At 40.0% G+C, this 25,198-nt stretch overlaps 2 protein-coding genes and 1 long non-coding RNA gene across 3 annotated transcripts in view; 2 read left to right on the forward strand and 1 right to left on the reverse strand.

The window, feature by feature from the left end:
- The first annotated feature begins 777 nt into the window (after positions 1-777).
- Positions 778-12,997, forward strand: SLC5A12 (solute carrier family 5 member 12). Its single transcript, XM_017826972.1, has 15 exons — positions 778-870; positions 1,497-1,562; positions 2,239-2,290; positions 3,577-3,644; positions 4,683-4,837; positions 5,953-6,093; positions 7,377-7,506; positions 7,842-7,930; positions 8,798-8,910; positions 9,950-10,017; positions 10,369-10,455; positions 11,076-11,254; positions 11,424-11,527; positions 11,759-11,880; positions 12,602-12,997. The coding sequence occupies exons 1-15, from the start codon at positions 778-780 to the stop codon at positions 12,743-12,745; spliced, it is 1,611 nt and encodes a 536-aa protein (XP_017682461.1). The 3' UTR covers positions 12,746-12,997.
- A 1,906-nt stretch (positions 12,998-14,903) lies between these two features.
- On the forward strand, positions 14,904-16,241 carry LOC108503223. Its single transcript, XR_001876767.1, has 2 exons — positions 14,904-15,711; positions 15,797-16,241. It is a non-coding gene; the product is annotated as an uncharacterized LOC108503223 (long non-coding RNA).
- Positions 16,242-17,620: 1,379 nt separating this feature from the next.
- ANO3 (anoctamin 3) overlaps positions 17,621-25,198 on the reverse strand; it is a 134,849-nt gene continuing 127,271 nt past the window's right edge. The window contains exons 20-25 of the mRNA XM_017826973.1: positions 25,050-25,195; positions 24,789-24,941; positions 24,178-24,325; positions 23,880-23,960; positions 22,584-22,689; positions 17,621-21,811 (exon numbers count right to left, since the gene is read on the reverse strand). Coding sequence (XP_017682462.1) covers positions 21,629-21,811; positions 22,584-22,689; positions 23,880-23,960; positions 24,178-24,325; positions 24,789-24,941; positions 25,050-25,195 — 817 coding nt within the window. The 3' untranslated portion in view covers positions 17,621-21,628. The remainder of the gene's footprint in view (positions 21,812-22,583; positions 22,690-23,879; positions 23,961-24,177; positions 24,326-24,788; positions 24,942-25,049; positions 25,196-25,198) is intronic.

Below are 25,198 nucleotides of genomic sequence, written 5' to 3' on the forward strand. Positions count from 1 at the left end.
CTGTTCCAGAAATAAAAAAAGAAAGAAGAAAAAAAGACAGGGTTGGAAAACAAATTCTCTAGGAAACTAAATTAATGACTTATGAATTTTGTAAAGTTTTTGCCTGGCATTCTTTCTGGAAGACATTATTTTCTTCATAATGCAGTTCAGCAGCAGCCCTTATCACCTGCACACCTACAGGGCAACCACTGACCATTTGGGATAGCCTCTTACTTACTTTAATCAACTGCTGCAAATTTAGTTGCTCTTGTTTGTGGGCAGTTTGAACTGAGCAAGAATTGGATGAAGAAAGTTGGGTTAGTTCACAAGGAGCTTCCTGAAAACAGAAAGGCTGCTCATGTTCTCTGAGCCCGAGCCCAAGGAAGGGCTTTGGTCAAGCAGATCTGCCTGGGTATTTGGAAATATTTTTAGGTTGGAAAAGAGTAAAATTGACCATTGCTGCAAGTGGTTGCATTTTCTGGGTGATTTTCATCCAAGATCAGAGAATTAATTACTTTTGTCATCTGAAACACCAAAGGTGTCGTTGTAGTAAGAGAGACCCTTCAAATATGCTGGAAAGATGAATTATTTTTAGAAACAGGTCAAGTTACATAAACTAGCTATGTATTTGTATGGGAGACCATGGGGTTTATTATGCAAGAAACACAAGACAAGCACAAACAAAATTAGTAAGAAAGAAGATGCTTTGGCAATAATACATAGTGCATAGCCTGGAGACTTGTAAAAGAGAGAAGACTTGTACAGTCCATGCCAGGTATCTGCTGGGGATATGGGACTATGGCCCAAGGAGAAACCCAGCCCAGGGCAGGCTGCATGGAGGCTGTCACAGGGGCAGAGAGATTTTACAGAGACTCCACAGAGAGATTCCAGGTGGTGATTCAGGCTTAAAATCTGGGCTTTTGGGTCTAGACATCTGCTCACCTCTGCAGCTGTGTGGTAATTGGGAACACCTCTCTACATCCACCTGGAAGTCCATAAGATCCCCTCCCTTGTCTTTTCACATTGGTGATGTGCAGATTTGGCTTTAGGCTGAGGCAGAGCAAGTGAGAAAGCCAGCTTAGCTCATGCACTAGGAAACTCCACGTTGCTGCTTCACCATCTGCTCCACCTCCACTTTTGCCAGTACTGGAGTCAAACAATGCTGTTTCTGCTAGAGATGAGCTTAAGTTTCCTCACTGTATAGCTGGAACACACTTTCATTTGAAGTTTAAATTTCCCTCCTTTGTAGCCCTTGGGCTCTTCCAGTTATTCCTGATACAGAGAAGGTACCTATTACTGCAACCCAACTAGAACTTCAAGTACGTGGTACAGATGAGAAGACTTCTTAAATGCAATTATCCCTATGTGTAAGGACAGTCCTGCTCTCCTTATCACTCGTAACAGCAGTGCCAGCTGCCAGTGATTTTACTTGCATGGCAAGGTGTTAACTTGGGGCAAACAGCGTCTGTGTCACAGATGCTACATGTGCAATTTACTGAAATTACTCTTTTTCTTAGTATTTGGAGTTAAGATTTAACAAGATTGTCCGCCTTGCTGCAACGTTGATCTACATCCTGCAGACGGTAAGAAAACATTGACTCATTTTAATGCTAGTTTCACTCAACATTGATTTTCACAGAGTAGTCTCAGAGGGCACATTTTTTAGAATGAGATGTTTTAATGACATTACTCTTTTTTTCTTAGTTTTTTTCACTTGGACTATGAATGCTAAAATGAAAGAATGGTTGTGTTGTGGGATATTGGGAGACATTTCTTTTTGCATGATTTCCATTTTATTAATTTCCAAACCTTCAGCAATAGATTTGAATGCTACTTATGTTTTGTTTCTCCATGAGTTCTGATAGAACTTACATGTGAAGGGCGTTAAGTCAGTTACTTGAAAGGATTGAAGGGAAAAATTAAAATTTAATTTCTGAGATCCACGCAACTTATTTCTGTATCACTCTTCATGTTTTCTGCAGATACTCTCTTTCTATTTGGTGATAATATTTTGTCATCTAGTCATCTTAGTAATAGGTGAAATAAGTAATACCAAGACAGGTAATTGCCCTTCCCTCAGAAAGGAATTAAACCAAAGATTTTTATTTTGTAAGGGCTGAAACAGAAAGACATATACAACACAGGCAGACCTAAAGAACATCCTAGATCCAGTGTTTTGCTCAGAGCCCCACTCTAAATAGAAGCCTTATCACTGAGCATTCAAATACATGACTTTTTAATGGACTTTTTCTCCTTCAGATCCTCTACACAGGAATAGTGGTCTATGCTCCATCACTGGCACTCAACCAAGGTGAGTTCCCATGCTGCACTACACTGCCACCCCAAATAACCACACCACAAGGCAATCAGAGTAAATGAAGTGAGGAAAATTGATAAATAACACAAAAACCCAACTCTCCTCAAAAGTTCTGTAAGCAGGTTTTGCCTCCACCTCACATCTCTGCCTTTCTGACCCCCCAGACCCCTCTCACACCCGTACATTAGTAGGAGCCTCACTGATGCTGCTCTGCTGTCCTTTCCACTCAGTAACCACCTGAAGAGGTTCGCAGCAAACAGTTTCCCAACATCCTGACAAAGTTCACAGTACAAGCTGATGATCCAAGACCATATTCTGTACTTTGACTCCCCCCTTCGCTGTCTCCTGTGTTCCGATTTCCGTGGGAGTAACTCCTTTCCATGTAGCCGGAGCTCAGTGCTGTGCTGCTTTCTGTCTACAGACTTATTCAAATAATGTTTGCAAGCTAGGCATACAGCACCCATCACCACAGGTGGGATCAGTGATTTTACTGCCATAGGGCACAAGGAATCATCATGACCCAAATCCTGATTTCACCCAAACTGACTGAGAAGAGATTGTGAGGCTGCTTTCATTGTTCATCATCTGAGTTGCAGCCGGTTTGTCCAATCCCTCCTCTCACACAGCACCAAACTTCCTTCCTCTGGTGTGCAAAGGAATTCCATGTGAGAGTTTAAATTCATTATTATGCCATACTAACTTTGCTAATAAGAGAACCTTTAAAAATATATTTGCTCTCATCAGCTGTGCCTTGTGGGAGAGATTTCAAGATCAGCCAACCCAAAATTTGTGTGTCTTGTGTAAAGGAACTTTATGAGGCAAAAGGAACAAAAAAAATCGTTTTACTGAAGCACATTTTAGCATCAAACTGTTCCTAGTTGCAGGAAATGGAATTTACTTAGGGCTTGGGTGTTTTTGTCTTAGGATTCTTTGGGATTCTCTGAACAACTTGGTTTCTCAGAAAAAGTTCCGGTCTAGGGAACAGAAGGGAAGCATTGCTTATAATGCTGTGTCCCATCAGAATGACACTTTTTCTTTATGCAAGTATTCTTCTTACATGTTACTTTTGCTTGAAAGTTAGTTAATTCCAATTTGAAAGAGGACAACAATGCATAACAATATCCAGAAGTTCTAAGAAACTTGAACAATCCAGCAAAGCTCCTAGTAGACACAAAAGATTAAAATTAATAATTACTCCTATCATTCTAAAGCTAAAGGATTAGAGCTCTACTGTTACTATTCAGATTTCTCTAATGATTTGGTTTTCTTTGGTTTTGCAGTCACTGGATTTGATCTCTGGGGCTCTGTAGCTGCAACAGGAATTGTCTGCACTTTCTATTGCACTCTGGTATGTAACAGGCCTTACTGAACAGCTGGAACACAAATGGTTAATTCAACCACCCTTTAAACATGACAGACTATGGCAGAAGGGTGTCTGCCACATACAGTCTGACTGAAGTTTAAAGTTGGAGAACACAGAGATAAATTTCTTCTACACTATGTGGTATAAATAAGTCTATTTGGAGAAAAAAAATCCTGTCTAATCCTCTGCTGTATGTTGCAAGGTTTAAACAAGACAGCTTGAGGCAGAGTCCAGATAAGGAGGCGATAACCTTCCCCTGTCATACTAAATCTTTTGATAAGACTTGATTCTTATCTTTTACAAGTTATAGGCTGAAAAACTCTGTAACGAAAAATGTGCCTCTGGTGTTACCCCAGATCAAGAACAGAGCAATGAAACCTAGGAAGGACAACCAACAGGTCATGGAAAGCTTTGCTTCTGAGTGGAAGCAACATGAGACTCCAAATTCCAAAATAGATAAACATGGCAGTGAAGTAGCAGAGTCCTGGGGCTCAGGATACAACCTAGTTCCTGTTCTCGTTACCACTAATTAATTTTTTCAATATTTCAGTCCACTCTTGTTGAAATCACTTATTATGTTGCTACAGTACATATTTGATCAAATATCAAAGTAGCTATGGAAGAAAGCTGAATGGCAAACTTTCTGGGGCTGTTTTCCTGTGTGAGGCTAACTGTGCACCAGCGGGCTCTGAGAACACACGGAGTGAGACAGGATGTATGAACAGGCCAGAACTCCCTCATTTTTGCCCTGTGATACGTTCTTCAAATGCATATAAAGAAGGCATAAAAAAAGCATGTGACTGTAAGTCAGGTCTTCTCACATGCCTGTGGACAAACTATTTAGGCTGTGGAATTTTCTGACCTGCAAAAATACACCCTTCATGGGAGAACGCAAAGAGTCCTGATTTGCTGGGTGCTGTGCATACAGCTCGTGAGCTGTTGAAATAAGGAGTCTTTCTACATTTTGCAGTACTCAAGCAACAGGAAAGAAGATTGGGGGCATACAGTTTCTCTTCGTTTTAGGGAGGATTAAAAGCTGTTGTCTGGACAGATGCATTTCAAATGATTGTCATGGTGGCTGGCTTTCTGACGGTTTTGATTCGAGGAACTAGTCTGAATGGTGGACCAACCAAAGTCTGGGAAGATGCCCACGAAGGATCACGACTAAACATATTTGAGTAAGAAACAAGTGGTGCAATACTTCCCCTTTTTGAATATTTAATGTTTAGAAACCCTACCCTCACTAAGCCAAAAACATAGTGTAACTCTTGGGGATGGTCCTGTGCAGGGCTAAGGGTTGGACTCAATGATCCCTGTGGGTCCCTTGCAACTCAGCATATTCTGTGATTCTGTGAACCTTGGTGATTCAGAGACATCCATTCCTCATTTCTTCAGCTCCTGGCAATGCAGTTGGCCCTCGGGAGAGCTTAACTCTTTCAAGAAATCAAAGCTCTGCTGAACTGAAGGGGAACTCTGCCTTTTTTATTTATTTTTTTTTTGTGTAGCTACAAATGAAGCCAAATTATTCCTTCCAACTGTATATATCTTTCATTTTCTTTCTTAAAATTAGCACTTTGTTTTACATGCACTCACCACAGCAGCTAGCAATGGTGCACTGGCATAGAAATCTGACCTTCTTTTGGCTGTTTGGGGCATTGACTAAAAAGTTCATTAATCAAGGCAAGTCACTGACAGAATCCAGCAGCAAGGTCAAATGTTATCTGCTGTACCTACCAAGATAAGGAGAACTGCAAAGATGACAGATTTAAGACAGAAAGATATGCTTGTACCAGTTAGATTTACTGAGTAATGGAATTTCATTGTACAAGAGATAACACTGCAGCTGAAGCAATTTCTGTAAGGGAATTTAAGTCATCATGATGTGTTATTAAGGGTTTGCTGGATTTTTTTAGAGTTTGCTAAGTGACCTTGTTCCTAGCAGAGGACAGTGTTCCAGGCAGGATGGCTTGTAGGTCTGTTGCTTCAATATGATGCAGACCTGATATTTGGGCATAAGCAGCCTCATAAATGTGATTGATTTAATTAATTGGTCCTCTGACTGAATCTGAATAATATTTGTTTATCCTGATGTGAAAAAAAATGTGTTCCAATATAAAAGTGACAAAACTTCCAAACCTAAACACATCAAATGTTGTCTGTGCTGGAGGACAGCATTGCCAATGCAGGATTTCTGATTCAGATGGCAGGACATGCCAGATGTGAAAAAAACCACCTACCTCTTGCTAATAAATGTTTAAATAAGCAAACTAAATTGCTTCTTTCTTTCTTCTAGCTTCGATGCTGATCCCTTGAGACGACATACCATCTGGACAATAGTTATTGGGGGAACATTTACATGGCTAGGGATCTATGGAGTCAATCAGTCCACGATACAGAGATGCATTTCTTGCAAATCGGAAAAGCACGCTAAACTGTAAGCTGCCTGTCCTTAACCTATTCCTGCCATCAAGCATACTGATGTGGAATTACACTAAGTTTGTCAGCTATGCTAAGTAAAAATTGGGATCCCATTAGGTGGTAGCAAGCTAATTTTGCTCTGACAGTCTTACTACCCCTTGCTCTAATTGACTTAAGTAAATGCAGAAAGAAAAAGAGATAGCTATCTATCTGTTGCAGTTTATCAATTTGTGGTCAGCCAAATTAATCCCCAGAAGCAGAGTATGGCAAAGATGCCCACACAGAAATTGTGCTATCTACAGCTTAATTGTAAAAGTGTACTAATTGCAATTGTGTTAAAGTTGTATTAAAAGTGCTTATTGATTTTGTGGGGTGCTACAGCACAAGGTATTATCTAAATAAAATAAAATCAATAATTTATTAAAATTCTAAGGCATAAAAATAATCAGAATCAACTTCAGCAGTAGCATGTTTTACTAAACAACCAGATTTTTTTCACACACCTAGCACTAATTGCTTGCACACATGGCTAAAGCATAAAGGTTCTTACTTTTTTCCTTCTTCAAACAGTTAGCCTTTTTGCTGGCTGCAAACATGCTAATTTTTCTTGAGGTCATCTGTGTCTATATGAATTTATCCTGCAGAAAATTCATTGTCTGAAAAACATTTATAAGTCACACCAGTGAGAACATCACTAGTAAGAAGTTGGGAAAGACTTTTGGGTCCCAGGTCTGAACCGGCCTTAGCAAGAGACCTTGCATAAGGTGATGTTCAAACACAGTGTGGGCTCTGTAAAATCTGGCAGCTCTCAGGACCTGCAGGCCTGCTGAACAGCAGCCACACAACCTTCCCAGCAGGTGCTGTCACCCACACCCTTTCCATGGGATGGTGAACAACAATGGAGACTGTTACTTCACATGGTGAAACATGACAGAATCCATCCAAAAAAGTATTCTATGTGCCTTAACGGGTGAACAGCAACAACAACTCCCAACAGGCAAAAATCTGCTCTTACAGTGGACAGGAGTGAAGACCCAGTGCTCAGTGCAGCCCATTCTGCACAGAGGATACTGGTCTCTTCCAGCTGTACAAAGTTACCTGGAAACATTATCCTTGCCCTATAGCATAATGATGTTGTAATTCTCCATGTTTTTTTAAACTCTTGCTTTGAATTATACAGCCAGCTTTGAATTAGATAACCGGCTGTAATTAAGGCATCTCCCTAAAAGGTTTGGAATAAATAACTTGTAACAGCTTTTTTGTTATTTTGCATTAAACAGTTTCTCGCCTTTGCTCTAGGGCACTCTACCTGAATTTATTGGGACTTTGGACAGTCCTAGCGTGTGCAGTATTTTGTGGATTGGTGATGTATTCTCATTACAAGAGTTGTGACCCTTGGACTGCTGATTTCATTTCAGCTCCTGATCAGGTACAGATGTCCATTACTATAATTAGGAGCTGCTTTGGGCCCAGATATAGCATATATCAGGACAGTTTAAATTTTGTGTAATGCTTTATGTCCTTTCAGCACTCAGGCTGGTTGCCAAATCAGGGCTACAATAATACCTATTCTGGCACTTCTGCAGTGCTAATCCAAATGGGCATTTTTACCAAAAGACATCCCCTTTGCTCAAAATCTGACACCATGTTATTTGAGATAATGCCAGAATTTAGCAACATGCCCAGAAACAGCTACTTTTCTTCCATTACCCAGGAAAACCTTAATTAATTTCTTGTGTTGCTCTCGTGCTCCTTCTACCCCAGCTCATGCCCTACTTTGTCATGGACATTTTTTCTTCGATGCCAGGAGTCCCGGGACTGTTTGTTGCCTGTGCATTCAGTGGAACACTAAGGTCTGTGAATTTGAAATGACATTTTAGCTGTGTAGGATGATTTCTAAGAAGAATGAGGTTAAAACATGAAACCCTAAAAAAAAGCCCAGCTGTTTTTCTTAGAACATTCTAGGAAGCAGCACTAGTGCTTTACTGAATTACATTACATCCCTGGGGGTATTTGAAAAGGGGGGGGGGGATTTAAAAGACATATAGACACTAGGGACATGGTTTGTGGTGGACTCAGCAGTGCTGGGTTAATGGTTGGTCTCCATGATTTTAGAGATCTTTTCCAACCTAAAAGATTCTGTGATTACATTTATGACACAGTCTAGCTCCACTTCACCAGTATCTTTATATCCCAAATAGGTTTTAGAATAATATTATCAATGCAGACAAAATAAAACTGAGCTGCTCATGGCGAAATTGTCTTTACCTAAGCTAACTGCCACAATATCACAGTCAGGATATAAATCTTCTCAGCAAGTCTATCTGTGACTGTATTCACCAAATATGGGTTCATTCCCCTAGCTTAAAGCCAGGTCATTCATGAAGGACCAGGGTAGCACTAGTGGTAACTGCACACATTTCAGTTCATAAGAGAGTAAAGTTTTAATTCTGGGACATCTATATTTTGAAGGTCTTTACAGATTTGTAAATAGGATGAGTTTCTGTCTCGTTCCATGCCAGCATGAAGCAGAGCCCTCCGCAATTGCAGAGGTAACAGAAACCTCCCCAGCTACAGCAGCACACATGAAAAACACCACAAAACATACAGTTCTTGAGGAGCATTAGTGCTGAACAAGAGGAAGCATTTCTTTATATATACAATTGGATTTCAGATTACACTGCTTTCTATTTACTTACCATCCTTCTCCCTTTCTACAGCACTGTAGCAGCCAGCATCAATGCTTTAGCAACTGTTACCTTTGAAGACTTGGTCAAGAAAGGTTTCCCAAACCTCTCCGAGAAGATGAGCACGTGGATCAGCAAAGGCTTATGTAGGTACCCTAGAGGGGTTCCATTTTTCAGCAGCAAAGGGCACTGTGTAAAGACATTCCCTCAGAAACACTTGTGCTTTAGTAACCTCCACAGGAATGCAACCCTTTAGAAACTCCCAAGGTGAATGTCAGCCTGATTCTTCAACAACATGAAGTACCAGCACTGTATGGTACTGGAACAAACATAGGCTAGCATCAACAACTACTCAAAATCCTTGGAAAAGTTTGGTCTACTGAAAATTTTGGAAAACACTCTTTATGACACAGAAAGAATATCAATGTAGTTATTACCACATTAATCTATAGTAGTATTGCATATTCTTTTAGAGCAATACAATAAGTAATTTCTATTCAAGCTTAGAGTTATTGTATAAGCAGGTTATTCAGCTTAAATTTAAAAAATTTAAAAAACCCAGATCATCAACATAGCAAGCATCCAAAGTGATTTGAATTTTTAGGATACTTTTTACAATTATTGCATTCATATCATAACCATAATATCATAAGCATTTTATTAATGTTCATAAACATCGCTGAAGGGCCAAGCCAATATCTTTTGTATCTCTGTAACTGCTTCTAGCCTTCTCCATTTCTGTTTTTCCACTTACTACTTAGTTTTTTTCACTCTGTGCCTAGAATTTTTACCAAGGTGTGCTAGACCATTTAAGTTGGCTTTACTTGAGAGTTCTGCCTACCACAAAGTTAAAACTGGTGTCAAAGGAAGAAAACCATCATTTCTCAACTCATTACTAGATTATTTTAAAAGTGATATTTAAAGGCAATAGAAATATTTCTACATGAGGCATAACTCCTAAATTAATTTCATTGCCATTGCTCTGCTTTGTAAGAAAAATCAATCAGCCAAAAACCCAACAAGACTTCACACAAGACACTGCTGGGTGCTTAATGGTCCACTCTAAACATCAAACCCAAAGTGCAAATTCCCCCAGTGCTGCCTGGTCACCTCAGACACTACTGAATTAGAAACTGTCCCCACTGTTGTCCAGCACTGAGAACCTCATTACCTGATCTTTCCCAGGTGTTTTATACGGCGTCCTGTGCACTTCCATGGCTGCAGCAGCGTCGCTGATGGGAGGAGTCGTGCAGGTATTTCTTGCTTCAGAAATGCAATGAACAGAACAGGAATGAACAGAAATGCAGTGAACTGAACAAATAAGGCTGCCAGCTCTGAGGGCTGCTACATTGCCTAAACCGTTTCAGTGGACCCTCTGACAAGAGGAATAACTAGGAAAAAAAGATCATAAATCCCCTAACTCCATTTTTTACTCACTGCTAGGAAACGGTACTGAGTGTGATTCTCTTTAACTGTGCCTTGAAATCACTGCTTATCCCTTCTCCCTCGTCATTTTCCCACTCAAAATTACAGACAAAAATCAGAATTGTGCATGCTCTGCTCAACTGCTGCCCTGAACTCCCCTCTCTTCTCTGCACCCACAGGCTTCCCTCTCCATCCACGGGATGTGTGGGGGGCCCATGCTGGGATTATTTACACTGGGAATTGTGTTTCCTTGTGCTAACTGGAAGGTAAGGTTAAAAAAAATCCTGATCTAAAAGAAAATCTCTTGGTGTTGTTTGGTTAAAACTCCATCTTGAAAATTGTTTGGGTTTTTAATTTGGGTTGCTTTTCAGATTTAGAGCCTCAGGATCTAAGATCTGTTTAGTTGTGCCTTTTCCCTGTCTGAATTTATCTTTTTCAATTTAAGTCTACCCAGCTGTGGAATAATTGGTGATTAGATCCACATGAGGGGGTTTTTTTTAATTATTTTTGGTTTTAAGTTTCACTAAGAAGAAAAAAATATTCAGTACTCACCCCAGCCTCGGGACACAAAGAATTGTGTCAGTTGCTCTGCCTTTGCTATCTCACTCAAAACACATGAACTCATTCCATATTGCCCCATCAGCACTCCCATCACAGTTACCAGAAGTAAAACTAAAATCTCTATCACAGCTCTGATCACAGTTTTGCTTCAACTTTTATACCTAGAGGGCCTCAAACGACCACATTTTGTTCCTTGGTCAAGAGAACAGAATTTATTTACACTGACATAGACTAAACCACCATCACCTACTCCTGCCTAACCCATGTTCACAGAAAAGCACTTTTGGCGAATCACCTTTAACAGCCTCTTTCTACACTTGCCAAGGGTGCTCTTGGAGGCCTCTTAGCTGGGATCACCTTGGCTTTTTGGGCTGGTACTGGTTCTTTCATTTACCCTGCACCACCAACGAAGTCCATCCCTCTGCAACTGTCGACCCTCAACTGCACGCTGGCGAACGGCACCGCGTCGCTGACGACAGCGGCTCCCACGGCAGCTCCAGAGAGGTACTGCTACCACCTGAGCCTGCATTTTGGCACAGAGTACAGCCCCAGCAGGGAGCAGGCTGGGAGCGCAGAGTAACTGCAGTATGAGCTGCATTTTGCTGGCACAGCCAGGAGACAACTTAAATACACTCGTTGCCCTTTACGAGCTGCTTTTGTCACCTCTTCACAGGCCTTTGCTGGCAGACACCTGGTACTCCCTGTCCTACCTGTACTTCAGTGCCATTGGCTGCCTGGGATGTGCCATCATAGGGTTGTTGATAAGCTACATAACAGGTGGGTGTTCTATATAAACATATAAATATATATATTTATATAAAACAAATATGCTTTTGCACAAAAATCTGACCTAGCTGTTAAAAAAGCTTTTAAAAATCCAGCCTGTGAGACACGGACCCAGGAGGAGAGGGCAGCAGGCTCTGATCCTGCTCCCCCACCTCACAGTCTGAGGCTCCCAAGGCTCATACCTATCTATAGACTCATGTATCTTTTTTTGGTTTTTTTCAGGACCTACTAAAGGAGAAGATATCCCACCAGTGTTAATTAAGCCAGTCTGCAACCTGCTTTTCTTTTGGTCCGAAAGACTCAAAACTCTCCTCTGGTGTGGCGTGCGGCACGACAGCCTGGAGGTGAGTACCTGAACCAACCAGCTCAGCCCTGCTGTGGCCCGGGAGCAGCAGGAACACGTGCATGTACCTACACGAGGGCAAGTGCTAAGCAGAGAACCAAACAGCTCTCAGCAATCGCTTCTGAACTTACAAAAAGGGTGCTGCTTAGGCACTGCAGACTGGAAATGAGATCAGCCGAAGCCTGGTCAGTAATAAGTTACTTATTTTTCCTGTTTGCATCACACATGGGGACCCAGGTTCTCCAGAGACAAACAGCCCATGAAATGGGGTCTGACCTCCCTCTCCTTGCCCTCCCTGCTCCAGCAGCCAAGCGGGGACAAAACCGCACTTTAAACCATAGAGAGGAGTTCACCAAGCTATCACCTCCTCTGAGCACAGAGGGGAAGACTTAAGCACTTATATGACTTCTTGTTGCTGCCAGCTCCACCTTCAGAGCCTCTGGGGCTTCTCCTCTCCAGAGCAGAACCAAAGAGTAGCAACCAGGCAGGCTGCAACCACCAGCACCTGGGCTGCTCCTTCCCACCTTCACCTCCTCCTCCTCCACAGCAACAGCACTGGCTGTTCTTCAGGTGTCTCGAGTCTTTGTAGCTCATTAAAAAGGCATACAGAACGAATATCTTGTCTTCTTGCACTGTTCTAACAATTTTCCTTCAATCAAAGGGGAAAAAAGCAGTGAATACAGGCTTCAAACTACAGGGGTATTTTCTTTCTTTTTTTTCAGATTGACTTTGAGAAAAAACTGCCTAAAGTTACTGCAAATAAAGCCTTCAAGAATAGTATCAACAAAGAAACCCATTGCCAGATCTCTGGTTACAATCCCGAGGAAAAATCCTATACAAATATGAGCAGAGAATCTCGCCTCTAGAAGCCGAGGGACAGGGGACATTTAACCCAACTTTAGTTCTCCAGCTTCAGAAATTATGAACTTTTTTTATTGCATTTACTGGCTTGTAGGTGACCAAGAGGGAACAATTGCTCTCTATAACAATAAAGGCCAGATTTTTATTTATTAATTTCTTGGCAGACCTGGGAAATGATCGGACAATGGGATTTTGGAAGCGCTGCTGTTTTGGAAGAAATGTTTAATAAATCTGGTTGTGGGAGCTCCCTCCTTGAAGCAGCTGCACTACATCTATATCACATGCTCTGTTCAGTAACCTTCCATTGAGAGCAAATGTGCAAAGGTGAATTTGAGATAAAATAAGACTTTGGAGAAGTTTCTGAAGTCTCTCACTAAGGTGAGACTGTGAATTGCCCTCTGATGGAGGGAGAGGAGGGAGGTCAGGTTAGTCCTATCCCCAGGTATCACAGAAAGCCTCCTCACACATCATTTACATCTCACGGCCACTCACATGATTGACTAGGTTGTATTAAGAAAGCCTAACTATCATGCATAAGGGCATAAAATAATTCCTGAGTAGAAGTGTTTCCAAACGCCAATATGAAGCTATATAGTCAGATGGAGGAGGACAAAACCCTCTCTACTGGTAGCTGGAGGTTATCTGATTCGAAGACCTGTAACTGCGAAGGTAACAGTCTGCTTTGAATATTTAAGGCACTTGCTCAGTGCAGTATTATTATGTTCTGCATGCATTTCACAAGTTTAGCAACACTGGATTCACTACAGACTTAGTATATTTTCAAGTTGTTTGCCACAGAAGAGAATCTTAATTTTTCCATTTAATGTCAAAACCCGTGATTTATGTTGGCTAGAATTTCATTCTCTCCAAATGCTGTTGAAGAAATACCATAAAAATTTTTTCTTCATATTTACAAATTAGTTTCGTTTCGGCTAAAGCTGCTCATTAAGCCCAAGTGTTTTCTGTATTTGTAATGGAGCCAGGCACAGGGTTTAATAAGTCCAACATGTGCACTTACAAATGATGGCTAGAATTGTTAATCAGTAGTTCATTGTTCAGTCTTTTAGCAAGATTTAAGAATAAGTCCTAGCAAGACTGGAATTCAGAGAAATTACCATTCTGATCAAGTATTCATGTCAGTATTTTTTACAGTTATCTTCTCATTTCCTTTATACCCTGACCCACTGACCCTTCCAGGGAAGAGCTAGCCTGTCCACTTTGGTTGAAAAACTGAGAATTAGAACAGGTAAATTCTAAAGGAGCTTAAATTTAAGAACTTGTTAGTCACTGGTGAAAGCAGGAGATCATAGATGGCTAAAAATTTGAAAACTGATTCTATCTGTACCTTGAGATCAAATTAATTGAGTATTTAATTGCTATAAGTGCCCGAGCCAACCCTGAAATTACTTCCTTGCAATAGTATGGTTTGAAGGCTCATTAGCACTCACTTTTTAAGTATACGATTTTTTTTAAATTAACTTTGAATATTTGAAATAATAAAGATCAAAGCCGCTTTCAAAGATATCCAAGTTTATTACTGAAAAAAATGCAATATTCAAATGTGTATGATACAGTAAGTAGTTGCATTTGTACATGTAAACCTTGATAAAGTAAACAGCATCTCAAAGACAAACTTATGCCAAAAGTGTCTTACAATAGTTAATCAGATCTACAACTTTTTCCTCAGTGAATTCTTTTAGTTCTGGGGTACATACTGGCTTGTAAAAGTAATATTAAAAAAGAAACCAAAAGCTGACATGCCAGAGGAACTTTGAGGTTTTGCACAGAAAAGTGAATTTGTCTGAAACGCTCTATGGTGCTGTAAACTTATTTTAAATATTCCTTACAAAGTGTGGATTTACGAATAGAAAAAATAGCTGAAATTTTTACTCCTTACTTAGAAATGAAGTTGTATTTAAACATTACATAAATTTCAAATATATACACATTTTAAGAAATCTTGTACGATCATGATATTGCAAGTTAGCCAGGACTATCAGAGTAAAAAATGACTGAACTATCTTATTCAGTTAGATTTTACATGAGATTATTTCCAAGAACTGAAATTTCACTGATACTACTCTAGGTAAAAATTAGAGCCAACAGTTTGGAAGATTTTTCAATACAAAACTCTGAGTCATTTAAATAGAACACAAAATAAAAATGTGATCTGAATTTTTTTCCATTATTAACAGAAAAACTGTCATGTTCTCAGCAGTTAGAATCTCATTAGCTTTAGACTCTATTGGGTTTAATCCTGATTTCTCACCCAGTAGCATTCTACTAAGTAGCTCAAGTCAATTAGAATGCAAACTACAAAGAACATCTAACATTATAGAGATTATATCAAGAAGTTAGAATGAGCCAACAGAATTAACACAAGGTAACTTCCAGTGCAGTGAGGAGGGAATACACCATTAGCATTTCAAGACTAAACCGAAGTCCTGGATTAAAAAAGTTCCTGTATAACATGGAATAGCAAAGTGATTTCTCCACAGTTCCTTGTTGTGCCATTAGAACTTTGTGCTGTTGTGGTAACATTGTGCTATCATGGTTATGCCAAAATCATGTCAATCCAAATTTCTGGCAAATGTGATTGCGGTGGCAATATCAGACAAAAATTGCCAATACTAGGCTGTTATATAAATTTAAAAATGATAAGATTGTGGAGGGTATTTAGGATTGCGCGTGCGTGTGTGTGGGAAGGGACACAGGGAGAACAAAGTGTGGTGCTTGGGGAAGTGACTGAAAGGACAGATCCAGAAACAGGCACCTCGTGCTGCCCAGCACTGCTTCGTCCAGCACGTACTGATTTGTGAGAAGCCCCAGACAAACTAGTACTTGTGCACTTCCCGCTTTGGCCTCTCAGTAAAGAACATCCAAAACCAGCCCGTAAATAAATCCGCAGTCACAGAATTGCCCTGGAAATTGGACTGTCAGACAGAAGGTAGCGTGTAATAAAACACCAAGGGTAAGTAAAGAATGAGCCAGAGGAGAAAAGGAGAAAGATCAGGAGGGCTGACCCAACACTCCATGCTCAAATCCTTGTTTTTCAGAGCCTGTTGCAATTCTGGAGCAAAACCTGCTGAAGTGAAGATGATCCCTTTGCTTCCTCTGCCTATCCTCAGCCTGCTTCCACATGCTGGTTGTTGCATTTTACCCCAGAAGAACATGGGCATTGCAAGCATAAGGTTGAGTATGAACACACTTAAGGAACTTTTTAAGCTGCTAAATTTTCCACTACAGGAATTTAAGTTTGCAATTCACTTAAACACTTCCAAAAAGTGTCACTGTATGCATTTTAGGTAGACAAAATATGCTTCACAACAAAATAAAAGGTCTGCCTAGATGTGGAATTCTGTTTGAATTCTAGTGTTAGCCTTAACACCAAATAAACACTATTATGAAAGGCTGGTCTTATATTTGTTTCAACCTTTGCCCCAAAATAAGCAACATCAGCACTTTATGAGGACTACAAAAAAATAAAATTATTCTGGAAGTGCTACTGTGTTGTAAGTGATTGCTGACACCACTATTTTTATCTCTGTCCCTTTTCTTAATAGAAACTTAATAGAAAATGTGATTTTTATTTTATTTTCCATTATCTTTATTGCATTCATAGGTAGCTGTTTCTATAAAGTGAGTTTTATTGATAAGGCAATTGCCCATTCAATTTATGGACATGGATGGTTTTCAATTAACCAAAATGAGATGATGCTTCGAAATATGCATGTGCTAATTTGTCTCTTAATGAACTGTGGCATAATGCAAAAGATTACAAAGTCCCACAGTGCCATGTAGGGCTTTGCAGGTAACTCCACTGGATCCCATGGCTCCAGAAATTCTCTCTGGCAACACTCCCAATTGGAGTCTGCAGTGGAAGAAGATGCAGCAAGGAAACAGCAGATGTGCACTGAGTACATTATTAGACTGATCATCTTAATGGCACATTAAGAATAAAGTATCACAAAAATTCTTGCCTTTCCCTACATTAACATCACCCTAAAACTGTGTTTCCCAAGATATTTTTCCTTCTGCAGAGCTTTCTATGAAGGAAACTTCTGGAAATTTATAAATTTTTGCATTAAGGTATTTACCTATTAACCTATTTTCACTAGTCTCTCTAGATATTTTCCTTTTGAGCTTTCCATAGGACACAATTGAGCCAAACTGTTTCTCAGAACCCATTTTATGACAAGTTGTTGTTGGAAAAGGACATAGCTACAGCTGATGTGTATTTTGTAGCAAGAAACACATGGACTTTCTAAGAAACATCTAACAAAACCCCCCCTTAACCTCACCACTACTGAAACTTTAGCCTTGTCATCATCAATATTAACTTCAATGTTCATCTAAATTTTCTCTATAAATCCTTTAGCAAAAAGGGGTAGGAAAGAAAGATAACAGAAATAGCCGTTGAATCATAGAATCATCAGGGTTGGAAAAGACCTCCAAGATCATCAAGTTCTTATCTTTGACCGACCACCACCACCACAACTAAACCACAGCACAAAGTGCTATGTCCCGTTGTTTCTTGAACACTTCCAGGGATGGGGACTTCACCACCTCCCTGGGCAGCCCATTCCAATGCTTTCAGTGAAAAAATTCTTCCTGATGTCCAACCTGAACCTCCTCTGGTGCAGCCTGAGGCTATGTCATCTCTTCTGTCACCAGTTAACTGGGAGAAGAGCCCAAATCTCGTTTTCCTACAACCTCCTTTTGGGGAGTTGTAGAGAGTGATAAAGGCCAACCCGAGCCTTCTCTTCTCCACACTAAACAACCCCAGCTCCCTCAGCTGCTCCTCATATGACTTAATCTCTAAACCCTTCACCAGCCTCATTGCCCTTCTCTGGACCTGCTCCAGCACCTCAATGTCCCTCCTGAACTGAGGGGCCCAGAACTGGACACAGCACTCCAGGGGTGGCCTCACCAGCACTGAGTACAGGGGAACAATCACTTCCCTGGTCCTGCTGGCCACACTATCCCTGATAAAGGCCAGGATTCACCTGGCCTTCCTGGCCACACTGCTGGCTCATGTTCAGCTGCTGTTGACCAGCACCCCCAGGTCCTTTTCCAGCCACTCTGTCCCCAGCCTGTAGCACTGCATGGGATTGTTGTGACCCAAGTGCTGGACTCGGCACTTTGCTGTGTTGAACCTCACACAATTGGCCTTGGCCCATCGATCCAGTCTGTCCAGATCCCTCTGCAGAGCCTTCCTACCCTCCACCACATCAACAGTCCCACCCAACTTAGTGTTGTCTGCAGACTTACTGCAAGTGCACTTGATTCCTTTGTCCACTGATAAAGGTATTAAACAGGACTGGCCCCAACACTGAGCCTTGGGGAGCCCCACCAGTGACCAGCCATCAACTGGATGCAACATCACTCCCTGGGCACGGCCATCCAGCCACTTTTTAACCCAGCAAAGAGTGCACCTGACCAAGCCATGGGCTGCCAGCTTCTCCAGGAGAGTGCTGCAGTAGACAGTTTCAAAGGCTTTGCTGAAGGCTTTGATGAGTTTTACCTTGTTTCCAAACACTAGTACTCCATCAGGATGCTCAATCACTGTGCTGTGTGAGCCTGGGCTCAACATTCAGGCAACCCTGTTAGCACTCAGTTGTGAATGCTGAGCTCTTACTGCCTCCCTCTACAGGGAGACAGACTGAGCTATTATTAGGATGGCTAATGAAACAGAATTCTTATTTTCCTTTTTTTTTATTCACCAAAATTCAGATCTCACATATTAAGCGCAAATTTAGAATAAAAAGTCATAAGAAATGAGATGTGTATCACGTATCTGGACTTTTTGCCATTTCTGAAATGGAAATCTCTTTTGTCTGAACGAAGACGCAGAATTTGGTTAGGAATAATTAAGACATTTTGACTAATCCTTTATACATAAAAATATCTAGTTGCTCATGCAGTCTCTCCAAGGGCGCATGCATAGAGCAAAGTTGTCACAGATTAGATCTGCAACGATCTAAAGCATTTTTGCACAAATCGAGGTTCTAAAGCTTTGTCAGATTTCACAAATGCAGCCTACATGCAGTCTAGTCATACCAGTCATTTGTTTGAAAAGACAATATTTAGAATATGAAAAGATCATTCACCATTCAAAAAATACATTATTCCTGAGGACAGTGTGTGCCTTATACTTTAGGAAAATAACGTGCAGTCAATGAAAACAGTATACTAAATGAAGTCTAGCAAAAAGGTTTCTCAGCTTAAGCAAATGGCTAGATAGTGGCAAGACTTTTACACATGGCTGACATCCCCCAAAAGTAAAGGACACACAGTGTTTCTCCAAGCTTCTTGTGCTTTTCCAGTGCATAAAATGCACCATGTCAGATCTACATACTTGCCTTTAGTAGACTCCTATATACCAGTGTTGAAAATAATTAATAGCATATATATTTAAATCTCAAATACAAAAAGATTTTCTTTTTTACGTTTTTTTTAAGTCCAATTGGAATTTGCCTAAGTATGTATTGACAGGTGCCAGAAACAGGAAAGTACAAAATAATCAATATTTCTGATTTTTGCCTGATTTTACCCTATATCTTTATCCCTTGGGCCAGCCAAGGCATTTTGTTTTTAGAGAAAACATTAAAAAGAGCTCATCTGTGACCCTATGAAGAACTGAAGTACGATCACTATGTGGCACAGAAACAAAAACTCTGACACAGGGTTAATGCTGTCAAACTGTGCTTGATAATCCACAGAATGAAACAGAGAGACAATCCATCAAATCAAATGCTGTGATTCTGTAAGCACCGAGGAGAGTGCACTCATTTTTTTCTGATAATGACTCCTGAGGAATTTAACACATAACCCAGAATATGAATAAACAAAACAGCCTTTCCAAAACATGGGAAACTGAGCCCTTTATCATATATCTGATTGGAACAGATCTTCAAATTTCTTTCCTCCTGTTATGCAATACTGTAGGTACTCCTATAGTTGCCTTGTCTGGTCACAGAGAGCAGGAATTAACCAAGAAATCTCATTAATATGGTGAAACAATTAAAGAACTTAAAAGTCTGATGCTAGGTGCTCTGGATACAACAGATTCTATTTACCCACTCTGATGGGTCTTGGCTCTTGAAATTAATTTTATTAGAATAAAATAAAATTATTGTGCTAATAGATGCAAGTGAATATTGGAATCACACTTTTTAGTTCAATAGGGTATTGTAAATAGTAAAAATTCAGGTCTTTTCATATCTGTCAGCAGTGATTTTGCTGCAGCTTTATCCCTAAAAATAATGTTAAAATTTGCAGCCTTTATAGTTACTGTGCTTTGTGACCCTTTGTTTTTTTAAAATTTTCTCATCCAATACAGAGAAACATTATTTAAAATTGTACAAGAGAAATATAAGATTGTAACTCTGGGTCTCCACACCCTTCTCTGCAAGGCATCCCTGCAAACTTGTTTAAACTGTTTAAGTGCTTTTCCCCTATTATGAAATGCTAGTAATAGACAACTTCATCACCAAAATTTGACTATAACCACAAACAACACTGCAGTATGCTGTTTGCACATAAAAACTGAAATTTGATTCTTACATGAACATCTACTTTTTATAGTGATTTTATGCAAAAAGCCCCCCCAAACTGTAAGGAGGCATAGTAATAATAATAATAATAATAATAATAGTAATAATAATAATAAAAGTAACCACTGTATGTGTATGCATTTATGTACAATCTGTATATATATTTGCCTGTATCTATCTCCCATGTTTTGACATATTTAGGCCAATAAAAGAAGTGTATGTTACTGGAACATTTACTATTACAGTAAGAAGAGCATTGTTATAAACTGTTTCTCCTTCCCTGAACAAGCAAGTCACGATGTTATACTGTACATCTGATATATATCTGCAGAAGCTTGCATACTATAAAAAAGTTAATTGTATTTTGAAGACTAAGTAATTTGCACAGCATGGGAATATTTCAAGTTAGCATTTTGTGAAGTCATGGAATCATTGCCCAGACGGGCCAAAAGGAACAGTAACACAGACACCTGCATGCTACATCAGAGCAGGAAAATGACAGTTCTTTCATCCTGGAAGTGTGTGGAGGTGGCCTTTCCACACACACAGGTGGAAAGACAACTCAACAGCTGTGCCATTTTCAAACAGAGCTGCAACGTGGGCAATGTGATGCATTCTGCTAAGTGCTGCTGTTTTCTTTTTGAATTTGGAATTTTTGGTTTTCAACTAGAAGGATAAATTAATGACACTGATGTGCAAATCTTAAACTGCATAGTATATATATTAAGCAGCCACAGACCCCTTTTTTTAGGGTAGGACCACATCCACAATCTCAGCAAGAGACTAGGACAAACCTGACAAAACAGTAAGCCTGAAAGATCAAGTTATGGCCACAAAGGCAACAATTGCTCTTTTCTTTAGAGGCATTACAGATGGAACTGAGCAATCAGAAGCTGTAGAAGTAGTGGATACCATATAAGTTGGTTTTAGTCATGCCCTTACTCTTTAAGTTCACAGGTAATTTTTTTGTTTTCGTTGCGCTGGTAATTCACAATTTCATTATGCTGAAGGTTCATGCTGTACCTTCACGAACAGCATGAACATTCCTGGCCTTTTTTCAAACCAGTGTCCAAGCTTTTACGCTGACTGCACGTTCCTGAGTGCCAGTTCTCCTCGGAGCTCACCACAGACCAGTGACAGGTAAGGCTTTTCATTGCCTTTTTCATTGGAAACACCTGTTTGCCAGTGCCCACCAAAGTCTGCAACTGCACTGCCCAGCAAGAACATATATACACCACGAGAGGATCTCACACGCCGATGCCCGACTCTGACTTCGTTTTGTAACCACACTCTTCCATTTCAAACAGTGTTTTTGTTGCAGCACAGTAGTGACTAAGGCCACTCATGGTGATACTGTTTCCCGTTCTTTTTCCTTTCCCTTTGCAAATGTTCCAGTTCAGCCTCATACATCATTTCCTGGACTAAGTATTTCTCTCTCCTCATTCTGTCGCACAAGTCTTTGGGCATGTCTGGAATCAGGTAGGCAATGAAGGACTTTATTCCAAAAACAAGGTGCTGAAAAGAAGAACAAAAATAATTGCTTAAAAAATGGATAATTATTCATTTCCAGGTCCACATTTTAAAGCCTAAAGAGTTTGTAGTAAAACTGGACCTGAGGTTCAATTCATGACTGAATGGCAACTGCTTTGTTTTTTTTAATAAAAACACACACTGATATGGGAATAAATGAGTGGTCTAACACAAATGGGGAAACGCTGAAGTCTTCTGAAAAGTAAAATTAAGGGTACAGTTAGTGACTTAAATGAAGGTGTGACTGCAGGATATGCTAGTCTGATTAACAAATGCAAGCATTAACTACAAGCAGTCTTCGTTAAGAGCTTATAATGGAAATAGGAACCAGATTCCTGAAGAGCATGCAATACATTCTTCAAACTTAATATATTTCTACTTTTACATTAGGTTAGAATCATGTATCATTTTCCTAACACATACTTTATCTTGTAATAACCGAGCCTAATGTACTCAAAACTTGCATTTCTTCTTTTTCAATAAAATGTAAAAGATTTGGTTGGGAACCAACATGACATATAAGACGACTGTTAAGGAAATATGATTTTAGAGGGACTCTAAAATAAGTGCATGCTCTGTCAATTCTGTTTGAAGCAGCTGAAAGACAACACTTTGGGGAAGACAATTTCTTTTTCCTCTCTCTTGACCATAATGAACAAGCAAGCGATGAAAATGGCAATTTACTTATAGAACTACTGTAAAGAATCAAGTCAGACTTTAGAGAGGAAGAAAGGAATTGTTCCTTTCCACAACTAACCTCAAATACTATGATGAAGGCCAGTCGTGCTGCCAGGACATGCCAAAACTGCAAAGTGAATTCATATGGAGTTGAACTCCATGGTGGGGCTCTGTAGTCTCTATACCTGCAAAGCAAAGAGAAACCAAATACGTTAGCCTGTGCTGAAAAACCTGAACATGGTCAAGTGATCTCTAGTTCATCCCAGATCTGTCTAAAAGGAGAGAAACTGAAGTGAAAGCAGACTTCAAGAGGAATGAAACAGAAAAGGAGAACAGTCCACAATACAGGGTATTAAATATTGTTATTTATGAGATGGTAGGGGCCTCTGGTGGTCTTAGGGGCCTCTGGTGGTCTAGTGGTTAAGGTGCAGGACTCTCACCGCTGCGACCCGGGTTCCATTCCCAGCCCCCCGGGCAGATGGAGCTCGTCAGCCCTGTAAGGCAATCCATCTAAGAGAAGGTCACTCTAAACAAACCTACGTCCTGAGACCCTCACTGCCACTGTCCAAGCTTGCTCGGACCCGGCAGATGAACCTCAGGATTAAAGGGTGGGCTCAGTTCAGCGCACGCTGGGTCTCACCTAAAAAATCCACTGCGCAGGCTCGAAGGGTTAATGACCTTTCCCAAATCTTCGCTCGCGAAGACTGGCCATTATATGAGATGGTACTTTTTGCTTCCAAGAATCCAGAGCAAACAATTTTTTTTATTGTTACAAAGCTGAAGTGTTAAGTTCAAATGTGTTGACTCTCAATCTGTTCTTGTCTTTGCTTATAAGCACTTAAGGTTCTCCAGACAAAGCTGGTATAAATGTAACACGATTCTAATTCAAACTAATGCTCACTGCAAAACTAAATCTGAAACCAGGAGTTCATGCATGCAACATCATATTTCATTTTTATGCTGAATTTCTTGTATTCATTTTGCATAACTGTTTGCAATCACAGCCTAGGTCAGAGCCACAAAAACTTTAATTGTGTATTTTAATGAATAGACTTCAGAGTGCTTAACAAAACTGAAATGAGAACTTTTACCCTTCTTGGCAGGTGGTGAAACTTTGAAATTAAATAATTCGTAGAGGCACAAAAGATAATGGTTTGCAAGAGTCCTGGAAAAACTCAGAACATAGGTTTTCAATGTGTTAGTACTGTGTCCTACCACACACTGTTTGCACCTGAAACTTCATGTTGAACAAACATGAACTCCAATGCTTTTTACAGGGAAAAAAGGAAACTATTATACCAGCGATTTAAGCACTAACTTTAAGTCTACTGCCTGATTTAATGCCCATTCCAGCATTACAAGAAGGGAGACATACCGACAGTATCCTGAGTATCCCATCCCAAGTTCACTCAAATCAAATACTGATAAACTGCTGTTGACATATCCTTTTAAGCATCTGAAAGGAAAAGCCAAAGGGTCAGGACCTTCTTCATAAAGCAGTTATACAGCATAGATCCTGTACATAAGCATATTCTGCTATCACACACTGTGAGCATACTATTTTATTTGAGAAATATATCTGTTATATGTTAAGTATGTTATCAGAGAAATACAGCAGCAAAAGTGTGCTTCCACTGAAATATATATGTATATATAAAGAATATCTTAATTACTTTTCTTGTCTGTACCCTTGATCTGTACAGGGACCATATTTGTATGCATAGACAAAACGTGGAATGTAATCAGAAGTAATGGCAATAACAAAGGCATTGGTGATGACAGCCAGAACTCCAATTCCTTCCAGAATTCCATACCAGATACCTAGAAACAAGAGAAATGAAAACAACCTTGTCAGGTTTTTATGACCATATTAAGTCATATAAAGTCATACTATGATAATAAAGCCATTATTAGACATACAGTTTTTCTTTCTTATTGGGAGAGAATTATGAGTCAGAAAAACTAGTCAAGATTCAGTTTTAAACCAAAAGTGAATTTAGTCCTTATATTTAATTTCTAAATTCATTTGATTTTAAACCTAGAGTTCCACAAATCAGAAGCCTGAAATACTGTTTAGCCTGTTTTCAATATTCAAACTATTACGGTTGGCCATGAAAAACAAATTTGATGAGTCCTCCTTCTGTTGCTTAACAGCAGAGTGGTCACTGAGATCTGCAGGTTATAGTATCGTCTTGACACGGGAAATATTTCAGGAGCTGAGCTGTTTTAAGGAAGAAAACACAAAGAGATGGTACTGACAGCGACAGCCACCAGGTCCTCTCACCTATATCTGTTGCTCTTGCAGGCATGGGTCTGCGCCACTGCGTGACAAACTTGTACGCATCCAACCTGATCTCTATGATGTTGTTCAGCAGTGCCAGGAGAGGTGCCAACGGGAAGGCAGCAACGAAGATGGTGGTAAAGCCAAACTGTAAAACTAGACAGGCATTTCTGTGGTTAGAAATCGGAAACGCAAAAGATCTTTCCGCATGCAACACAGGTCCTCTTTCTGAAGAAAACCAACGCCTCTCCTAAATTTGCTCACCCATCTCTAAATATTCGTCCATTAAACCATGGAGATTCATAGGCTGCAGATTCCAATCTTTTTCCCACTGAGGTAGAGAAATTTTATTCTCCATTGATTGCCCTCTTCTCTTCATTTTGCGTCGTGACCACCAATTCTGTAATAAACTT

This window comes from Lepidothrix coronata, unplaced genomic scaffold (genome assembly GCF_001604755.1).
Source record: "Lepidothrix coronata isolate B3197 unplaced genomic scaffold, Lepidothrix_coronata-1.0 Scaffold133, whole genome shotgun sequence".
NCBI lineage: Eukaryota > Metazoa > Chordata > Aves > Passeriformes > Pipridae > Lepidothrix > Lepidothrix coronata.

What these genes read in the sequence shown, in the direction of transcription:
- SLC5A12 (XM_017826972.1), top strand. Translation starts at nt 778, where the DNA reads ATGGCCCAAGGAGAAACCCAGCCCAGGGCAGGCTGCATGGAGGCTGTC. An exon ending in GCATTCAGTGGAACACTAAG is followed by an intron (nt 7,931 to 8,797) that starts GTCTGTGAATTT and finishes CCCTTTCTACAG; the next exon opens with CACTGTAGCAGCCAGCATCA. An exon ending in GTTGATAAGCTACATAACAG is followed by an intron (nt 11,528 to 11,758) that starts GTGGGTGTTCTA and finishes GGTTTTTTTCAG; the next exon opens with GACCTACTAAAGGAGAAGAT.